Source organism: Marmota marmota, unplaced genomic scaffold (assembly GCF_001458135.2).
Source record: "Marmota marmota marmota unplaced genomic scaffold, marMar, whole genome shotgun sequence".
Lineage (NCBI taxonomy): Eukaryota > Metazoa > Chordata > Mammalia > Rodentia > Sciuridae > Marmota > Marmota marmota.
Window position 1 is genome coordinate 432,745 of NW_026000226.1, and position 22,219 is coordinate 454,963.

The 22,219-nt window shown below is 35.2% G+C and overlaps 1 protein-coding gene and 1 pseudogene across 2 annotated transcripts in view; one reads left to right on the top strand and one right to left on the bottom strand.

Annotated features, from left to right (window-relative positions):
* Hook3 (hook microtubule tethering protein 3) overlaps positions 1 to 22,219 on the bottom strand; it is a 102,924-nt gene that overhangs the window by 71,387 nt on the left and 9,318 nt on the right. The window contains exons 2-4 of one of the 2 annotated variants that reach the window (XM_048792880.1): positions 13,451 to 13,523; positions 7,321 to 7,371; positions 1,464 to 1,596 (exon numbers count right to left, since the gene is read on the bottom strand). In XM_048792880.1, coding sequence (XP_048648837.1) covers positions 1,464 to 1,596; positions 7,321 to 7,371; positions 13,451 to 13,523 — 257 coding nt within the window. The remainder of the gene's footprint in view (positions 1 to 1,463; positions 1,597 to 7,320; positions 7,372 to 13,450; positions 13,524 to 22,219) is intronic. The other variant, XM_048792881.1, reaches the window with a different exon arrangement.
* Positions 8,044 to 10,213, top strand: LOC125613274 (annotated as a pseudogene).

A 22,219-nucleotide genomic window follows, 5' to 3' on the forward strand; every position in this document is an offset into this window, starting at 1 on the left:
ACGTGAAAGAACCTATACTGTTTTACGTACATATCTCACTGAGTCCTCAAAATAACCTTATGAGGTAGGTACTAAATTTTCATTTTATTAAGAAACTAAAATACAGAGATTAAGTGATTTGCTCAATATCCCTCCATAGTTTCTGAAAGTGGAATCAAATTTGAAAACAAGGCATTACAGCCCATTAGGCATTACAGCCCATGCTCTTAATCTCAAGTACAGAGTTTTCTAAACTGCCATTTTACAAACTGAATTAGCTAATAAATTGACCAATATTTTGATAAAAATGATAAAATTCAGCTCTGGGAACTTCAAATTCAATAGTTTAGATTGCAATACAAAGGAAACAAAGAAAATAAAAATTCATATTTATATGGTTAGTGAGATGTTTCTAGCACTGATATACAAATCATTAATTTATTTTAAAGTCTTTGTTCATCTTTGTGAAAACAATCCCCCAAAGCCCTTGAATTTCAAGTTTTCTTGCTAGATAGGTTAATAAGAAATATCCCATAATGTTTCTAAAAGTTTTATAATCGCTTATAAGTAAGTAGGATGAAACAATCTGGATAATATGTAATATTCTTTCCTTTAAAAAACCGACTTAAGTGATTTCTTGGGGAAGAATATCTACCTCATTTAGAGGGAACAGAATTTCAAACTATTTTTATCATTTAAAGACAACATATTATGATACTCTTCTCTCCTCTTTTCCCCACAGCAAAGACAAACTTGTAAATATTTCAAACTATAGTATGGGGAAAAGGGCGGGGTGTGGGACAATGTCGACTCTAAGGCATCTATTATAGATTATGTTGGGAAGGTAGACATGGATACCCACTGAACTGCTGCTGGGCATCTGTGTTCACTTTCCAAACTAATAGGTGAACCTTGTCCAATTAACAATAAATTTCATCATATCCAATGCAGTTAAAATACATTAAAAACATTCTACTCAGGATGGGTATGTAGCTCAGTGGTAGACACATACTTGGCATGCACAAGGTACGGTTTTAGTCCCAGCACCACAAAAATAAAAAATAAACAACAAAACAATCTACTCAAAAAGAATTATGTGGTCTCCCAGAAACAGAAAGAAGAGGACCACAACCAAATTTACTGTAACTTGCAAAACTTGCTTAAACTAAAAATCAAAACAAAACAAAACAAAAATACTAAAACTAGCAAAAAATTGGGGTGAGGTTGTGGCTCAATGGAAGAGAGATCCCCTCGCACGTGTGAGGCACTAAGTTTAATCCTCAGCACCACATAAAAATCAATAAATAAAATAAAGATATCTACAACTAAAAAAAAAAATTGAAAAAAACTAGCAAAAATTTGTAGAAAACAGGTGACCTTTGAGAGATGTTATTGTTTGTACTGTGCTTTATATATAAAATATACAGTATATATTACTTTGCTTCAATATTTTAAATACATACACTAACTAATATATAAATTACCTTGCTTCTGTTCACAGTTCACAGCACAGCCTAAAATGAGTTGGAGCATCCTTCCAAGCTCTGCTGCATCAGAATGCTCTCCAATAAGGTTCACATCAGGAAGGGTAAAGTCATTAATCTGTTGTCCTAAAATCTAAATGGAAACAAAAGATTACAATTACATTCACATTTATATTACCACATGAAATATTTGATAGATTACTTTTTAATCACTAGAAACTGACTGCCAAGGACACAGCTGTTCAATCTCACTCCCAATTTGTTTTTACCTCACATACCTAAGTTATAACAATCCTGATAACTCAAGCAACTTAAGTCACTATTTGGCATGTGATATGCACACTGAGAAAAGAAGCTGTGTACTGATCCTTTTACTATTCCAAGAAGGATGAGATGTTGCTTTTTGTGAACCTTAAACAAAAGGTTCTGAACTAGGGGACACCAAAAAAGCCAAAATTAAATAAAAACTCAGACCCTATAGTCACATTCACTCCATTTGAGTCCTTAAATGCTGGTAGCAAGATTTGTTGACAAGTACCTAGGTTGTTTCCATAGCTTATCTATTATGAACTGTGCTGTGATAAAAGCTGATATGGCTGCATCTCTATAGTATGCAGATTTTAGATCTTTTGGATATATACCAAGGAGTAGGATACCTGGTTTATATGCTGGCTCCATCCCTAGTTTTTTGAGGAATCTCCATACTGCTTTCCAGAGTGACTATACTAATTTGTGGTCCCATGAACAATGTATGAGTGTACCTTTTCCCCCACATCCTTGCCAACATTTATTATTATTTGTATTCTTGATAATTGCCAAAGAATGGATTTTTAAATTTTATTTTACATACTCTGGATCACTCTATGCTGCAGATAGGAAGTGAAAAGAAGAGGTTGTGAAAGATGAACACAGGGGCTTTCTAAGGTGGTGACAATGTTCCACAGACCTATTATAAGACTGTTCACTTTATAATTAACTGTTAAATTACACATATGTCACATACTTTTCTGAATATATGTTTATTTTACAATGAAAAACTGATGGGTGTTGTGCAGAAGGGGTGCTGCTATTTCAGATAAGCAGTCAATGAAAGCTTCTAACAAAATCTGCCTCAGACAAAATCTGAACAGAGTAGCTGGGGATACAGCTCAGTGGCAGAGTTGTGCTTAGCCTGCGTGGGACCCTGGATTCCATCCCCAGGCCCAAAACCAAGCAAACAAACAAAAACCAAAATACAAAATCAAAACACCCCCCCCCAAATAAAATAATAACTTTCCAAAACAACAACAACAACAAAATGAATAGAGATCTAGAATAAACGAGTAAATCATATAACAAAATGTGGAGAAACAAGCCACACAAGATTTTAGCCTGGGGCAAAGTACTGAGATAGGAGTGTACTGGAATTCCAACAATATCAAGATCATTATGGCTGGGGAGAAGGAGTGATGGGAGTGGGAGGAAGATCATTTACTTCCTTGGCAGTTGCTAACTGTGATGCCTACTGGGAGGAACCTGGGCAGATGGATTAAGAAATAAATAAAGTAAAAAAAAAAATATGGAAGTAAAAATAATCTGTGATTAGTACTCACAGAAAGGTGAGAAAAAGTATTACATTCATAAAGTAAGAACAGGATATAAAAGTTTCACTTAGAAAAGAGCAAAGCTTATGGGAATTAAAAATATGATAGCATAAATGAAAGCTTTGATGCACAAACTGGAAGAAAGGTGTGTGATTATCTCAGAAAGCAGAGCAAAAACACAAGAGAAATGGTTAGCTAATTAATTAAAGGATTAATCCAGGAGGCTCAAAGGCTGGAAAGTGAATAGAGAAAATAAATTGGAAAAATATAAATTAAAAAAAATCAGAAAAATTTCTAAAACTAAAACTAATAGGTGGGTAGTTTGAATACTTGGAAAGTGCCAAAGCATAGTAATAATTTTTTAAATAAAGCTTTTTCCCTGCAAAAAATACACCTCACACCAAAGCACACCATCCTGAAACTTGGGAGATTTAAAAAGATCCTAAAAATTTCCAGAAAATGAAAAAGTTACCAAGAAGGAATGAGAATCCACATGAAATTTCAACATTTCTGCAAATTAGAAGACAATGCAGCAATGCCTTCAAAATACTTACATTATTTCCAACTAAAATTCCATAACCAACTCAACTCTCTAGAAAGAAGATTGTTTTCAAATGTGCATGACCTAAAAAAGTTATCTATCAAGTACTTTTCAGAAGATGTTAATGGAAAATGTGCTTTACAAAAAAAAAACAGGAACAAGAAATACATATTATTCAGTCAATGGAATATAAGGTAGGACAGGACAAAGGAATTCTTCCCAGGATAAGGGTGAAAGGTAATAAATGAACAGTTTATTTATTATTCTTATTATTCCATTTAGAGTGAAAAATAGTTTCACTGCAGAAATATCAACATAATAGGATAAGGGAACCCACCTGGGGGTATTCACACAATACATGGTTATACCATGTTACCTTTTTATTTGGGGGTGGGAAGGAGATATTGGGGATTGAACTCAAGGGTGCTTTCTCACTAAGCGAACTTCCCAGTGCTTTTCATTTTGAAACAGGATCTTGCTAAATTGCTAAGGTGGCCTCAAACTTGTGATCCTCCTGCCTCAACCTCCCGAGTTGTACACCACTGCATCAGGCTCATATTACCTTTCTAAAGTCTAAAAAACTCTGGATTTCAAAATGGATCTGGTCTAAAGGATTAGAGACTATGGATCTGCATACATATTTTACAAGTACATTTATGTATATTTTCTATAAAACTGGTATCATATGCCACATACAATCTCATATTTCATATTATTAAATAGTTTTTATTAATATGAAGTTTTATGGTTGCAAGGTATTTACAAAACATTTTCTTACTGTTAGACATTTGGGTTATTTTCAATTTTTACTTACTATGAAATAATGACGAGGTAGACAGCCCTAAGTAGTTTTATTTTATTTTACTGTAATAGGGTCTCACTCACTCTGTTGTCCCAGATGGCCTCCAATTCCTGGGCTCAAGTGATCCTCCTGCCTCAGACTTCTGAGTGGCTGTTATGAAGTTTTAGTAGGTAAATTTCTAAAACTAGAATTATTCTGTTAAAGGCTTTTAAAAACAGAGAAGTATTCTGCCTTCAAGGAGTTTATGTAGGGTGTAGAAGGCATAAAATGAATAAGTAAATGCACAAAGAAATACACAATTACAAATTACAGTAGGTAGTCAGAAGAAAAAAAAACACTGGGCTATGAGAATAAATGAGGACTGGTAATGAGTCACGTAGTATGCTTACTAAATAGTTGTGCAGGCACAAACTAAGCAAATACCAACTATATATACTGATTTTAGTTTTACTTATTCTCCCATTCTTTGTCATAATCATTTAGTACTGAATAGAATTGGGCTCTTAAAAGGGCATTAGAAAAGTTCCAAAGACATAAAGCCATCTTCAGAGATTGGATTTTTCTACTCTCTGAATACAAGGAGCATGACTAGATGACTGACTGAAGCCACAGAGTGACAGTGATAGACTCAAGGACCAAAACATTGCCAAGGAAAATTTTGTGGAGTAGAGGTAGAATAGTTGGAGGAATTGAAAAAAAAAAAATAGATTAACAGAAAGAGGTATATATGGTTAGATTACCTGACCTAAGTTTCTCACATGTAAGATGGGGATAACAGGACTTCTAACATCTAGTAAGAGTACAGCATTACAAATAATACCTTCCTCACAATAACACTCAATAAAATGTTCCTGAAACATCATCATGATCTTTGATATAAGTTTTCGTTCTTTTTTACTGTAAAACTTTAGTGAAAATTACCATTTATACTTCACAAAATAGGCACAATGCTCAGAACAAAAACAATTACTTCTTCTAAGCCAAAAGATCTAATAAATATTCCTTCTTAGTACACTTAAGAAGTAACAGTAACAAAATACTCCTTTACACATTTGTCAAGATGTCTAACACAAACCCTACATATACTGTTATACGTCTTAAGTGTCGTATTTTTCTTGGAAATTAGTATTTGCTTTATGTAAATAAATACTATTAATTTTAGAGTAGTCATCTATTTACATATTTCCAAATATATAAACATTTATAGTATCTATTTACTAATATTTATAAATATTTACTTATTTATGGTATTGGGGATTGAACTCAGCAATTCAATCCACTGAGCCACAAGCCCAGACTTTTTTATTTTTTATTTTGAGACAGGATCTAAGTTGCTGAAGTTGGCCTCAAATTTATGATCCTCCCACCTCAGCCTTCCCAGTAGCTGAAATTACAGGAGGGCTTCACCACATACTTGAGATAATTAGAAAATCTAGAGTGCCAAATATGTGGTAATACTATGCAATGGGGCTGGGATGTAACAATGACTACATCAGGTCTGGTCCCAACCTCATTTCATGACTAATATGAGGGTGAGACAACCAAGTAACCAAAACAAAACAAAACAAAAAGAGCCCAGATATGGCAAGGATCAAAGGGAATAAACACAGTGCTGTGAATAAATGGGACTGAAGTAACTGCTGTCCCAGCTGAGATAGTGCATACTTGGGGAATGCATCTCCGGGAAATAAGAATAGGTTTAAATAAGTATGTGCTAGCAATGACAAGAGCTGAGGGAAGAACATGACATATATCAAGAGAACCAGGAGTGTAGGCTCTGAGGCACACAGGGGTTTGGCATATCTGAGGAACAGGAGGAGGATGAAGGGGCTATAGTGTTGTTGGTGAGGAGAAAGTAGTGTAAGAAGCGGTTAGAGGATCATGTAGCACCTGGTGGAACATTGTAAGAAATGTAGATTTGATCTTCAAGGCAATACAAAATCACCTAAGACTTAAAGAAGGAAACTGACATATTCTAGTTTATATTTTTAAAAACTATCCTAGCTTGAAAGTGGAGACCCAACTACCAAAGGATAATGGTAAAATCTGTTAGGTTTTTTAGTAATCTAAACACAAGCTAATGATGGTTTGGTGTAGAGTCGTGGTGGGAGAGCTGGAGAAAACTCTATTTTGAAGGTTTAATAGATCTTGCAGATGGTATTAAAAGAAGGAAGGGCTGGGCATAGTGGCATACACCTGCAATCAGGAGGCTGAGGCAGAAGGACTGCTAAGTTTAAGGCCAACCTCAGCAACTTAGCAAGACCCTGAATCAAAAAATAAAAAGAGCTGGGGATATAGCTCAGTGGTAAAGAACTCTTTGTTCATCCTCAGTACCTGGTAGAGATGGAGTGTGAACTGTTAAGATTGTACGGTGTACTAGGGTGGATGGAAGTGTCACACTTACTGAAATGGGAAGATTGGTGTTATGGTCATAAATGTAATCATTAACACACGTAAGCTAGTATTGTGTCCATTTGGAATCTATGATCATGAAATTTAAAGTGAAATGATTTAGTCCCACTCTCTGAAAATTTCCCCAGCAATGTGTGATGCAGATTCAGAGGGTAAAGTAAGTTCACCTAGGGCCAGGGTCTTGCCAAATAATAAGACACAAGTAGGCAGTGAAGTTAACCATGATAGTGCACAGGCTCTAAACCATTTTCACAAGTTAGGGAAGAAGGGAAAATTAATAGTAGAAAGCAAAATCTAACATAAATTAGTAATCATCCACAAACTACCCATAATGCAATAAAGCTTATTCATCTGTTTGGCATGTAACAGATGGTTATTGGAACCAATATCCTAGAAACTAAATAAGAGAAAATAAGTGCATTATTAAATTTGAAAATGAATTTTCCTTATTTAAAACTATTATAAAATTAAACTATCCTATGGTAATACTTCCAAGTAGAATCAGAAGAGAGTCCTTACCTCATGATTGTAATCCAGGATTCCTTTTAATATTTTCTTTAAATTGCTAATCTGTATAAAGAGAGAAAACAACTGGGTCAAAGACAAGCAAAAATCAAAATACAGTTTAACATAAAAATTTTCTAAGCCAAACATCATTCTAGTTAATCATAAAGCATATACAAGTTAAGCATTCCTAATCCAAAAATCTGAAATTTTAAATTCTCCCAAATCTGAAACTTTTGGAAAGTCACATTAGTACTCAAAAGTTTGGATTTGGAACATTCTGATTTCAGATTAGAGATATTCAACCCACAAAATCTAACGCAAATATTACAAAATCCAAAACACTCTGAAATCTGATGCACTTCTGGTCCCCAAACATTTCAGATAAGGGACACCCAACATGTATAAAAAAAAAAAAAACAAAATTTAAGAGCATATTTGAATTTACCATCATCAAAACAGGTCTAAGAAATTTATTAAAAAAAAAAAAATTAAGACTGAGCACTGTGGCTCACACCTGTAATCCCAGATAATCAGACAGCTGAGGCAGGAGGACTCCAAGTTCAAGTTCAGCCTGGGCAATTTAGAGAAACCCTGTCTCAAATTTAAAAATGGGCTGGGGATATAGCTCAGTTGTAGAGTGCTTACGGCTAGCAATGTGCAAAGCCCTGAGTTCCATCCCTAGTACAACAAAAAAGCAAAAAATTAAATTTCCAACTAAGTTTAAGTTTCAATGTAATGACCACATTGACAGAAAATGCTCGGTAAGTGAATGAGACTTAACAGTTACATTGAATTATTCAGATTTTCTACAAAGAAAAAATTGCTGTCATTAATGAAGATTCAAGTTTAGTGCTATTTTCCTCAGCAAAGTGGAGCTATCACTTACACACAGATTTAAATTCTAAATTTAGAGCACTAAGCTAAAAACTATAGTAAAAATTACCCTTACAGATCTCTTAACCCACCAAATATAATGTCTCCAAATTCCCTCACTGTTGGAAAAGATTGCTGTTTCTTTAGCTTTTCAAAGTAAATACTTTTAGGACAGGTTGTAAAATTTACTGTCATATCTTGAAACATTAGAATAAATAACACTGAGTACTACAAGACCTTATACTCTACGAAGAACCCTAAAAATGAAATAAAAGGAAACACCACAGATATTGTCCAGTGTTTACTCATCCCAGAGCTTAAGTTCTCTGGCCAATAGGTTATTTGGGAGAAATAACAGAGTATCACTGCCATGTTTACTGCAAATTGTAATTTTTTCCCCCAACTCATACAGTTAAATCTATGTTAAATTAAATGTGTATATGATATGATTCTGTTGATCATCCCATTGATCTAGCTGACCTTGGCCTATATTAGTACAGGTTGAGCATCCATTGTCTGAAAGTTTTAGGACCAGAGAGAGTTTCAAATTTTGGATTAAGGACCTGTAATTGAAGATGTTTTAGAACAGGAAATGATAGAACTTGTGGCTATTGAATCAAATAGGCTGAATTAGTCCACATCTACATGGAACAGGTGGTAGGGCAGCACAGAATTCAAGGCTCTTTTATTTGGCTGAGCTGAGGGCTATTGGCAAGGCCTGCAGTATGCTGCAGCTTTCAGGAAGGGGCTTGACTGCAGCCACCCAACTTGTTCCATTCCTGGGCAGCACTCCCCCAACTGGCACAAGATATACCAGTAGCTTAGCACTGATTCCTTTCAGACTTTTTTTTTTTTTTTAAATACTTTTTTAGTTGGACAGTAGTTGGACACAATGCCTTTATTTTATTTATTTTTATGTGGTGCTGAGGATCAAACCCAGCGCTTCGCACATGCTCTACCGCTGAGCCACAACCCCAGCCCCTCCTTTCAGATTCTTAAGCACTGCTCTGGGCAGCATCCCCCTTCATATTAGAAAGCCAACAGGCACTTTGGAGAAAAAATAAAACAAGAAAGTGGAGGAGGTGCTAAAAGAGGAAGAGTAATAAGTGGGGGGAAAAGGTTATCTATGGTCAAGTTGTAAAGGGCAAAGTGAAGTACCTCCTAAAACAAAGTTTTCTCAGATGAGGACAACATACAGAGCCAGAAGAGAACCTGGATTCCCTGGAGCTCATTGCTGAGTTTCTATGGTCACAGAAAACAGCCCAGGACAGATAGATAAATCAGAGGGAAGAAAGTGCAAAGCTGATTCTGACTCTCAAGATAATGAAGAAGAGAGCAAACCAAAGAAGAAGGAAAAAAAGGCATTGCCCAGGTTTTAAAGCTGGAGCTGAATAATGGAGCTACAGACTTTAGCTGAAAAACTCTGACAAGGCTGACTTCATTCCTTCCAAGGAAGCCAATGTCAAGTGCTCACAGGCTGTCATAGCACTCTATGGGTAAAGGCTGACTCAATGGCATTCCCACACCCTGGAGGATGACAACAAAAAAAGATAATAAGAATTAACTCTCCTGAGTCTCAACCCCTGTCACCTCAGACTGGGTTTCAAGTGGGAAGAGGAGGAGTTCTACTTGTCTTGACACTATTAGGTAGCTTGAGAAGATGTCCTTTGAAGAACCAGTCTTAAATCTGTGCCCTGCAGCAGCCCAAGCACTTAAAAGCTGTTCCAAGCTGGACAGTTTGCACACCCATTCCAGGGGAGGAGAGGAGATAAGTATTTCAAGGCAACCCATTCTACACTTTACTGAGAAAAGCAAAGAGCCTTCGATGAAGGTCAAACTCTAGAGAATTGGGTGTGTGGGAAAGCAAAAAGGTACTGTCAATCTTCCAAGAACATCTCCACAACCCATAGCCCTCTTCCCAATAATGCTTTCTTTTCTTTTTTCTTCCAGTACTGGAGACTGAACTCAGGGGTGCTTTACCACTGAGCTACATCCCCAGCCTTTTTAGTTTTCAGATAGGTCTCACTAAATTGCTTAGAGCTGGCCTCAAACTTGCAATCTTCCTGCCTCCACCACCCAAGTTGTTAGGATTACAGGTGTGCACCATCATACCCTGCTTAACTTTGCATTTTTTATAGTGCAGCATGTGTATAGTTTTTGGCTATTAATGGTGTAGTATTTGGGGGTGGGAAGGATAGGGTGGGGTAGAAGAGAAATGAATAGGATCACTGTAGTTAAAATTTGGGGCCTGAGGGGCTGGGGCTGTGACTCAGTGGTAGAGCACTTGCGCAGCACTTGTGAGGCACTGGGTTCGATCCTCAGCACCTCATTAAAATAAATAAAATAAACAATTTTTTAAAAATGGGGGCCTGACTGGGAATACGGCAAAACAATGGAAAGAACAAGTAACTAATGATTGGAAGAGGTAAGTATTTTACCATTTCAAAAAATGTCATTGGCACCATAAATGAAGACTTGTGAGAGACTATTTAAAGGCTGTGAATGCCTGAAACTTATGAGCCAAAGTGAGCTTAATGTTGTTCCCCACAAAATTATCACAGCTGCCACTTTGGAGATGGAAACTGAGTTGAGATGGGAAAGTGTTTTATTGGGAGAGTATATTTAGGCAGATCATTCTGTCTTAGAGGTGCTAATTCCTGAAGTTAAACAAAAAGACCCCCTTTTTTTTTTTCCAAATTATGAAGTTATAAATATNACCAAGGGAGGTAAAGAGGAGACTAGAGAAAGAGGACAGCCCATGCTCTTAGGATGGAAACTACTGGAGAAACTACTGGAAACTCATTTTTTAATTCTAAATTCTGAAACCATTAGTGCAAGTTTCATTCACTGACAGCACAAGTTTCATTGAGTCAATTTAAGGGTCAAATGATTTCAAAAGACCTGGTCTTAGAAGATTAACATGTATTAGAGCTACATTATAAAATCTTTTTTAGGCCTGTGTTAGATTTCTATGAAAACTTTGTTTAAATGTAAACTTCCTATACATGGTCAGTTTTTGTCTTAATAAAACTATAGATTTATATTTTTTAAAAAGAGGCTGAATTAATTAAGGGCAACCCAAGGGTTGAAGACATTTATTTTTAAGAAAAAATAAACTAAAAACTTGCTCATTTATTAAAAACAATAATAAACTTCAAAAATAACATGTTTGTTCTTCTGGAAGAATTTAGAGATATGAAAATTCTTTATTTTCTTTAGTCCTATTCTAAGATGATCCTTTTTCTCATATATTTAAAATTAGAATATCTTAAAAACAAATATGTTCATTTAAAAGAGTAGCTTTTCCTCAATCACAAAGATATATATCATATTTTTTACTCAATGGCATCATAAAATTGAGGAAGTATAACTTAAGGTAAAATATGGAAAACAAATTTCAGTTCTAAACATTAAGAATATAATAAACATTTTTACTGTATAACTGTATTTTTATCTGTCTAAATACCATTGCCACATACTCATGACAACGAATATAGTGCATCTGGGCATGTGTGTGTTTCTGTGCACATGGGGAAGAGAATATGCAACTCCCCTTTTGATCAAGCCAGCAAGCAAACACAAAAGGATTAGTAGCATTATCTTAAACATGCCTAAATTGTTTTGAACACACTATAACATCATATAATGATTACTTTAATTGCCTAATCTTGAAAGGTTGTTCAGAAATTAAAACAGAGCCATTAAACAGTTTTCATTCCCTTGCTTAGAAAAAAGAAGGAATTAGATTTTGTCAGTCCCAATACTTAAGCAACCAACACTTGTTAATCAAGCAAGTGCTTTCTGGGGGAAATATAAAGACAAACCAGGGCTGGACTTGGTGGGTATGCTTCTGTAGTCTCAGGTAATCAGGAAGCTGAGGTGGGAGGACCACGTGAGTCCAAAAGTTCAAGACCAGCCTGAGCAACAGAGCGAGACCCCATCATTTACTCATTCCTTTGTTCATAAACAAATTTGTGAATGAATATATGAATGAAAAAAGGAAAAAAAAATCCAGACAGATCAGGGGCTTTACATGCTTAATCATTTGCATTTCTGAGTCTCCACTAATATATACAGGTATATATTAAAAAGAAAAAATCTATCTATCTAGTGTACCAAAATTACAGAAAAGTAGAAGAAATTGGTGGTTGCAAGGACACAAGTGTGTTGGTATTATGAATGTGGCTTTAAAGGCAGCACCAGGAAGCCTCTGGTGATAGCATAGTTCTGTACCCTGTGATTAGTAATGAAATATGCTATGCCATGAGACGGTGACAAAGAACTGAACATACAAACAGAAGTACATGCAACACTGGTAAAATCTAAATGATCTGGACATCATAAAAAGTTTAATTCCCTATTTTGATAATGTATTATAGTTATAGATGATACTACCAATAGAGAAACTGGATGAAAAGTTACACAGGACCAACTTCCTGTGAGCATATAATTATTTAAAAATATAAAGAAAAAAATTTAGTGGATTGCAACCAACATTTGAAAAAATAAAATAAAAACATCAGTATATAAAGTATGAATAAAAAGCTGCTTGCCTATATATGCACACACATTCAGGTGGGCAGCAGGTTACAAAAGTAAACTATATTTCTTATTGTGGGTTTGGTTTAAGACTGAGAAATACTGGAATTTAAGGTTACTAGGAAAGAAATGAAAATGTTTCATTCTTTGAGTGTTTGGACACAGTAAATAATGATACTAACACAACCATCACCATTGGCAACTAACACACATACTATGTGCTATTTTGTTGTTGTTGTTGTTATAGGTGGATATAATACCTTTATTTTATTTATTTATTTTTATGTGGTTCCGAGGATCAAACCCAGTGCCTCACATGTGCCAGGCAAGTGCTCTACCACTGAGCTACAACCCCAGCCTCTGTGTGCTATTCTAAGTACACAATAACTCACTTATTTCTGTGAGGTAGATCCCATTACAATCTGTATTTTACAGTGGGGAAATTGAAACACAGAAAGATGACAACACCTCCCCACAGAAAGTACTGGTAGACCTGTGTGAGAACACAGGCACTCTGGCTCCAAAGCCCATGCCCTCACTAACTATGTCTTACTGACTTCAGGATACCTCCAATCTTTAATTCTAGATTATTTCACTATGGATTACCTAGGTTTCTAAAACTTACTAAATGTATTAGACTAAACAAACAAACAAAAACCACCACCATAACAAATATCAAACACACACAAACATTTAAAGATTCAATAGATGGTACAACAAAAAGAAATACCTTTAGCCTCCAATTATCTCCCACTTCAGTTTTGATTCTGTTTAGCCAATTTTCATCAAAATATGCAGGATCTCTGCAAATAAAGAAATGCTAGTATATTAAAATCATGTAGCTAATCATGCTAAAAAACAGACAATTGAATCCCACCCCATACCATTATTTAAGTGAAGCATAAAAATGTATTTGCCACACATCAGCCACTAAATAACTCAGTATAAAAGGCCATGTGTAGTTATAGCAGATTTCTCTAAATTCAACCTGTTTTTAGCTGTCATAAAAATATGTATTTTATTATTAAAAACCCCTAACAGGAAAAAAACGGTGACATAAGTTAGTATATTCTAAAAATTAGTTGAAAGTGCTAGAATTAACTGTAGATGCTATGCAAATATCTAAAAAAAACAGTCAAAATCAATGACAATTTTTAAAAGACTAAAAAATTAAAATAAAATTTTTAGTTAATATTTTTAATGATCTCTATCACCTAATACTTCAAAGACCACCCACAATGTAGTTAAATTTTGGTTTCTTTAAATAACTTGAGAACCTATTCTAGGTTTAGACATTACATAGAGTCTAAACATTTGTTTATAAAATGCTTGAAATCTAACATTAATATGAACAAATACATTAAAACATGGCTAGAACCTAATTATACTTGTATTTATTTATTTAAATTTTATTTTTCCTAGGAAAATCTCCCATACTTCTAACAAACAACTAGGAAGAAAAAGAAACTTCAAAATTCTCACACCCAGCAACTCACTTATTTTAAAGTTTTCAAATGGATAGTCTAAGAAATTATATTATTTGTCCAAAACCTGGATGGGCACCTGTATTTGTCCTGGCCTAACAAATGCTAAGTCCATGATCTTTCCATGACACACCTGTCTCTATTCAAACTCCCCTACCCCTGAAAAAAAAGGGCAATGAGACAGATACATTAGAATAAATCTATTTAAACTTCTGGTGTAATTCAAGCCAATAAATACAATCAGTACAAAATTTTATTCCAATTAGCTTCAAATGAAGCAACAGCTACTTAGCATTTTTAACTTTCCTTACGAAAAAAAAATATTTAGGTAATAAATACATAACCCCAAACTGTTATTTTTATAGAGATCAGTTAATTATTTTTGAAGCCTTTTTCTTCCCCCCCCCCATACCAGGGATTCAACCCAGGGGTGCTAAACCACATCCCCAGCCCTTTTCATATTTTACTTTTGAGACACTAAAGTTGCTTAGGGCAACTCACTAAGTTGCTTAGGGCCTCTCTAAGTTGCTGAGGCTGGCTTTGAACTTATGATTCTTCTGTCTCAGCCTGTGAGTCACTGGGATTATAGGCTTGCACCTCTCGCCCAGCTGAAGCCTGTTTCTTTTTGGGGGGTGGAGGTGGGGTGGGGGAGGTGTACCAGGGATTGAACTCAGGGGCGCTCGACCACTGAGACACATCCACAGCTCTTTTTTGTATTTTATTTTGAGACAGGTTCTCACTGAGTTGCTTAGTGCCTTGCTAAATTGCTGAGGCTGGCTTTGAACTCATGATCCTCTTGCTTCAACTTCCCCAGATGCTGGGGTTACAGGCATCCACCACTCAGTTAGAGCTTGTTTCTTTATCACTAGATAACATACTATATTTTCTATCTACTTTAAAAAAAAAACAGTTTTATTGAGATATAAATCAGGTGTCATACAATTTACCCATTTAAAGAATACAAACTAGGTTAGTATACAATGTTCAAAGTTGTACAACCATCACCACAATCTAATCTTAGGGCATTTGTATCCTTTTCCACAAAACCCTGTATCCGTTAGTCGTCACTCTCCATTTCACCATCTTCCCAGTTCCTGGACATCATTAATCTACTTTATATCTCCATGAGTTTGTCTATTCTGAACATTCCATACAAATAAAATCATACATTATGTGTTCTTTTGTCTTCTCTTCACCTTTTCCTGCTTCTTTCACTTAGTGTTTGAAAATGTTTATCAATATTGCAGCATGTATCATTACTTCACTTCTTTTTATGGCTGAATAATTTTCCATTTATGTGTATATAGTCCTGCACCACATATTTTGGTCAATGATGGATGGACTGCATGTATAAGGTGGTTCCATAAGATATATTGCCTAGTAATGCTGTAGCTATCTTTGTGTTTTAAGTACTATGATGTCTGCACAATGACAAAAATTGTCTAATGATGCTTTCTCAGCCAGTATCCCTACTGTTAAGTGACTTATGATTGTAACCACATTTTGTTTATCCATTCATTAGCTTTTTTTTTTTGTAGTTGCTCACATCTGCTTAATTTCTTCTTTCCAGATATATATGAGTAGAGTGTATTTTGACATATTATACATATGTAGAATAAGGATAACTTGTTCCAATTAGGATTCCATTATTGTGGTTGTATATGATGTGGAGATACACTGGTCATACATAAGATTAGGAAAGCTATGTCTGGTTCATTCTACTGTCTTTTCTATTTCCATCCCCTCTCCCTTCCCTTTTTTCCCCTTTGTCTAGTCCACCTTCTAATCTTGCCCTCTCATGTTGTGGGTTATCATCCACATTATTAGAGAGAATGTTCTGCCTTTGGTATTCATCAGCTAATTATATTTGGGTTGTTTCACTTTTGGGCTATTATGAATAATGATGCTTTGACACTCAAATACCCATTCTTGTATGGCATATGTTTTGCCTGGCATATGGCTAAGGGTAGAATTGCTGAGTCCCCTGACAATTTTGTTTAACATCTGAACCACGACTGGTTTTCCAAAACAGCTACACTGTTTTGCAAGCCTACCAGCAATGTATGAGGGTTCCAATTTCTGAACAGCCCTGTCAACACTTATTATTTGTCTACTTAGTTATAGTGATACTATAGTGATACTAGTGGTGAAGTGGTATCTCCTTGTGCTTTTGATTTGTGTTTCTCTGATGACTAATGATGGTAAGCATCTATTCATGGGTTTATTGGCCATTTATACTGTCCTCTTTGAAGAAATGTCTAACCAGATAATTTGTCCCTTGAAAAACTGTGTGTCTTTTATTACAAAATTATAAGTTTCTGTTCTTTTTGTTTTAATATTCAGGATACAAGGACACATGTAAACATTTTTCCCCTTCTGTGAGCTGTCTTTTCACTTTCTTGACGGCATATTGATGAAATTTAATTTCTCTCTCTAGTAGTTTTGATGTTTTATCTAGGGAGTCTGCCTAGCTCAAGGTCATAAAGATTTATTGCTGTTTTTGTGAAAGAAATTTACACAGGCTTATATTTAGGTTTACAATCCATTTATATATAGAAGGAAGGCATATGGATATTATACCATTGTTAGGCATATGGATATTCACATCCATCTATTTTTGTTTTAAGTTTACTTTAGTGTTTTTATGTGAGGTTTTGCTATTCAGAGAAACCAATCTGAGCAAATTTACCCAAAGAAAGGCAACTTGGGGGAAGATCACTAGAGTATATTATGTTATTAAAAGATAGCCGGGCTTTACAAAGTGCTAGAATAAGAATCTACCCAGTGCTTTCTGACCTTCATCTTTGTTCTTTCTTTCCATCTATACCATTTTCTCTCTGTAGATGAACTTTTTTTTCTGTTTCTCCACATACAAGGACACTTGTAAAGGACTACTGTAAACTGTGTGAATAATCCCTAAAAACATTCTTTTTGCTTAAAACCTCTTAGAAAAATAGATAATAAAAGAAAAACAACCAACGTGGATTTTCCTAAAATATTAAAGAATTATTATAAAAGTTAGAAAATAGTCAATGTTACTTTTGATACTAAATCTAAAAAGCACAATCACTGGCAATCAAGTATTAATCTTTCCAATTAAAAAAGACTCATAAGAGGACAATGTGTGAGTCTGGTACTGTGCAGCTGATAATTATCCAAAGCCAAGGACTCTGAACTTACTGGCTAGGTATCGAGTCAGATTCATAGTTAAAAAATAGTTATGCTTTACCCAGGAATTCCTTGTTTTAAAAATGCTTTTAAATGTCTATGAAATTATATATTTTGAACTCCAAGGTTATAGAATACTTCATACTCCAATTTCGAGTAATAATCCTTATGAAAAATACTCAGAAAAGTCTAAAATGTTTCAAATCCAGCATGATATAGTTTGCTTAATCCTTGAAAGATTACCAATTAAAATCTCAGAATCAGGGCTGGGGATGTGGCTCAAGCAGTGGCGCGCTCGCCTGGCATGCGTGTGGCCCGGATTCAATCCTCAGCACCACATACAAGCAAGGATGTTGTGTCCGCCGATAACTAAAAAAAATAAATATTTAAAAAAAAAATTCTCTCTCTCTCTCTCACTCTTTAAAAAAAAAAAATCTCAGAATCATGTTTGCAATAAAAAAGGAAGACAACAAAAACAGCAGCTAGTATCAAATACATCACATATTACACCAGGAATGCATGTATTACAATATGTGATACAGATCAGGCACTAAAACAGGCACTTCACATTCACAAAGGCATTGTAAGGAAGTTACTATTATTTTGTTAAAGTTAAGGAATATTAGACTCAGATTAATTTTCCCAGGTTCAAAAATGGTTAAATGGCAGAGTTGAGAGTACAATCATTTTGTTAAAACAGATCGGTAGAATTCAACAAACATAACTGGTTCTAGCAAAAAACACTAAGGTCTCATGATCAATTATCTCCTTAAGGCTCAGTAAACTAGGTCATAAGTAGAAAAAGACCAATGTTACTCATGACATTCTACATCAATTATGGGCTGGCACTCGTAGTTACTGCTATCTTATCTGGTCTCACGTCTGGTACATAGCTAGCTGCTTCTCAATAAATTTCTGGAAAGTGGTAACACTTATTCAATAAGCTTCCAACCTTTAATTAGGCAGAACATACCAAGAATAGTATGTCTAAAATGTTCTTAAGTTCAATGTAACTTTTCCTAATAATAAGCTTTGACTCCAAATGAAGGCCTCTTGCTACAACTTCTCTTTCTTTCAGTAGTTTACAATTTCAGCAATGTTTTCTAAGTACTCCTTACTTAATGGTCTCAGGCTAGGATCACATAAAAAAGGTAATTTTCTCAAAACTCTATAAGCAGATTATAGTTCTGCAAATATATAAATAACAACAACAATGTATCTTTAGTTTCTTCCTATGATCTGACTCCTGCCAACAAAAACCAAAATCATTTCCTTAAATTTTACCAGTAACACATTTACATATCTGTACTTATAATACACTAATCATAACTTAGGATAAGGGAAAAGTCTATTGATTTTAATCCTTAAAAATAACTCCAGGAATATATTATCTTTTTGTAGTCAAATAACTTCACAGAAACCAAAAAAATAAAATTTTACTTTTACTGCTAAAATTATTTAAGTAATATTCTTTTTTGAACCCTTCCAAATTAAGATGGGTCACAAGTGTGTTTTGGTTCCATTTCTTAATGACATTTGCATAAGCAAACTTTAATATTTTTATACATGTGCTGATTCTTAAAATAAATTTAGATGAGGACATTGGTTTGGACCAAGCTCTTCGCACTAGGCCCACAGACCAAATCAGTCATACATTGTGAAGTTAGTCAAAATTGTTCATCTAAGCTTCCAAGGAATTAGGAGTAAGAAAGAATAGCCAGTTTCACCTGGTATTACAGAAGTGCTCTTTTTAATGTTTACAAGAAAAATGACTTTAAAATGACCAATTGGCTTTTTTCCTGCTTTTGCTTTCCTCAGCCCTTTTCTCTTTATAAAACCAACCTCCTCTGTTCAGCTCCTTGAAACATTCATTCTACTTTATAGAATGATGTGTTGCCAATTCTAGAGTCACAAGTAAGCCAGTTAAAACCTGTAAACTATATGTGTTGTAATTTTTGTCTTTTGACATTAGTTACAACTATTTCCTAACAACCTTTTTAACTACTAAAAATAATCATATTGGTGGCCTGCCACTAAATGTTTACTACAATAATTAAATTTCACATCCATAAATGACAACAGAAATAGAGCAAATTATCTTAATCGAAATAAGCAATACAAGCACATAAGGGATAGACTCCAAGGACAGACAACTTAGAGTACTATCAACAAAAAAGTATCCATTTATCAGGCATTTCACCATTGTCCAATGTTTGACCTCCATTTTATCCTATTTGGTTCTATCTATTTTCTTTTTCCATCTTTCATGAGCTTTGAAAACAAAAATTGATGGCACTTAGGGGCACAACTTGCTCCTTCTGACCTTATTCTCTCAATCAGCATGTTGTTGTGGTATAATAAATATATTTTGAGCTGGGCGTGATGGCATAGGCCTATAATCCCAGCAACTCAGAAGGCTGAGACAGGAGGATGGAAAGTTTGAGGCCAGCCTCAACAACTCAGCAAGAACTTGTCTCAAAATAAAAAAAATAGAACTGGGGATTGTAGCTTAGTGGTAAAGCACTCCTGGGTTTAATCCTCAGCACCCTTCCCCACAAATATATCATCTTTATCCTTGTTCCTAGACTGATCTTCTAAACCCTTGGAATTTCCTAAGTGACAGGTGTTTCTTATAATTCATCAGACCCTTTTAATCACACCAGAGTTTGATGTTAATCAGGCAATTCATGATAGCTTCAGAACTGGGATTGGTTCCAGAAAAAACAGTCACACGATTAGAGGTTGGGGCTTTCAGTCCCGACCTCTGGGAAGCAGAGTGGGACTGGAGATGGAGTTCAATCACATCACCAATGATTTCAATCATGCCGGATGTAATAAAACTCTAAATAAAAACTGTAAACAACAGAATTCTAGGAGCTTCTGGGTTGGTAACACACTGATATACAGAGAGGATGCTGTACCCAGAGAAGTTATAGAAGCTCTGCAGTACATTTGCTTGCCTATACATCTGTTCTTGAGTATGTCCTTTATAATAAAATTGCAATTGTTAAGTTCTGTGAGTTACTGTAATAAATTATCAAAATTTGGGGCATGGGAACAACTGAATTTGTAGTTGACCAGAAGAAATTAAAGATGCACTGAGAACCCTATTTCCAGTTGGCATCTGACGTGGTGGCTGTCTCATGGAACTGAGGTCTTAACTCTCACCTTAACTTTCACATGTGAGGTGTGCATTAACTCAGAATTGGAGTACTATGCCATTAACTTGTTAGGTCTGGCCTACTTCAGATAGTATCAGAATTAAATCCAACTACAGGATATCCAATTGGCATCCCTGAAATTGTTGATGGAAAACAAGAGTACTGAATCCTTGAAGATTCACTAAAAGAAGATAGAGATTCATTCGCTAAAAGATAAAGTTGCTTCCTTTTAATCAAAATTGTATATTCCATATTCATTTATTCAGCAAATATTTTCTTAACATCTACACAACAGGATAAGGGGATATGAAGTATAAGAGCAGTGCCAACATTAAACAGGGTGGTCAGGATAGTTACATTGAGAAATGAACCAATATCAGTGAAGGCTGAGGGAAAGGTCACACAAAAACCCCAAAGCAGGAGATGCCCAATGTGCCTGAGGATGAGCAATGCAGCCTTTATGGTAAAGAACACTAGTGAATGAGGTCAGAGCAGTAATATAAGTAGCCCAGATAACTTAGGATTTAATAGTACTTAAAATCCTAAGTTTTTTTTGCTCTTATCCTGAGTGAAATGGGACACCAGTGTTGGGTTCTACTTATTAAAAATAAAAACAAAACAAAAAAAAAAATCACTCTAGTATCCTGGAAGCCAATTTTAAAAAGTGTTACAAGAAGGTAAAAAGTCTGATGAGGACAAAGCTGAGGATATAGCTCAGTGATAGAGAACTTGCTGAGCATGGGTTTAACCCACAGTACCACAAAAACAGTGCTGACAGTTTAAGACAAAAACCGAGATTGGACCACTACAATTAGCTATATGTAGATCATTGGAAGCCACGACAAGTGTAGTTTTAATATAGTGGTAGGAAAAAGTGCACTTAAGAGAGCAAGAGGGGAAGAATCCAGACAACTGGGTACAGACTATTCTTTAAAGGAGTTTTGCTGCAAAGGGAGAAAAAATGGAGTAATGTCTAACAAAAGCGAGAACAGGAAAAGTATTTTTAAAGATAAAAGAAATTAAGAATTTGCTTGCATAGTAATGGGTATGACCAGTAAAGAGGAGAAAATTGATGAGTAGGGTAAGTGGGAAGAATGGGTAAAGTGATGATCCTGATTAGTTGAGAGAGAACAGGATCCAATATACAAAGTGCAGGTCCTACTGTTAGGATAGGATCGATTCTCTCTGCTCAACATTATAGATCATGTGTGGTAACAAGCAGCAAGGCAAAATGAACCAGAATGCTGGTAGGTGGGTAAATGTAGTCATGGGTTCTATAGAAATTTTTCTTTGTTTCAATTTGCTGAGAAGTAGGATGTTTCCTATCTTATAAGATGAGGTAAGGAGGATAAGACTAGAGGTTTGAAGTAAGCATAAAGTAGTCATCTAGAAGAGTAGAAGAACTAGGAAGCTAATACAACTGTGGGATTTTATAAAGTAACACTTAAGGTTTCTTGGTAAGAAATTAAGTGAGATTCATCAGCATGTTTGTGTTGTCTCCACCACCTAACCCAGCCAGATTCAGTTACATAGGTGAAAAGCAGAAGAGACAAAACATTAGATATAACCAGAACTGTGGTTTCTATAAAATAAATACAAATAAATAGAAGAAGCAAAGAAGCTAAAGTGCACAACAAAGGAGTGATTATGACTGACCAAGGCATCTCAGCTGAATTGGGGGGGGGG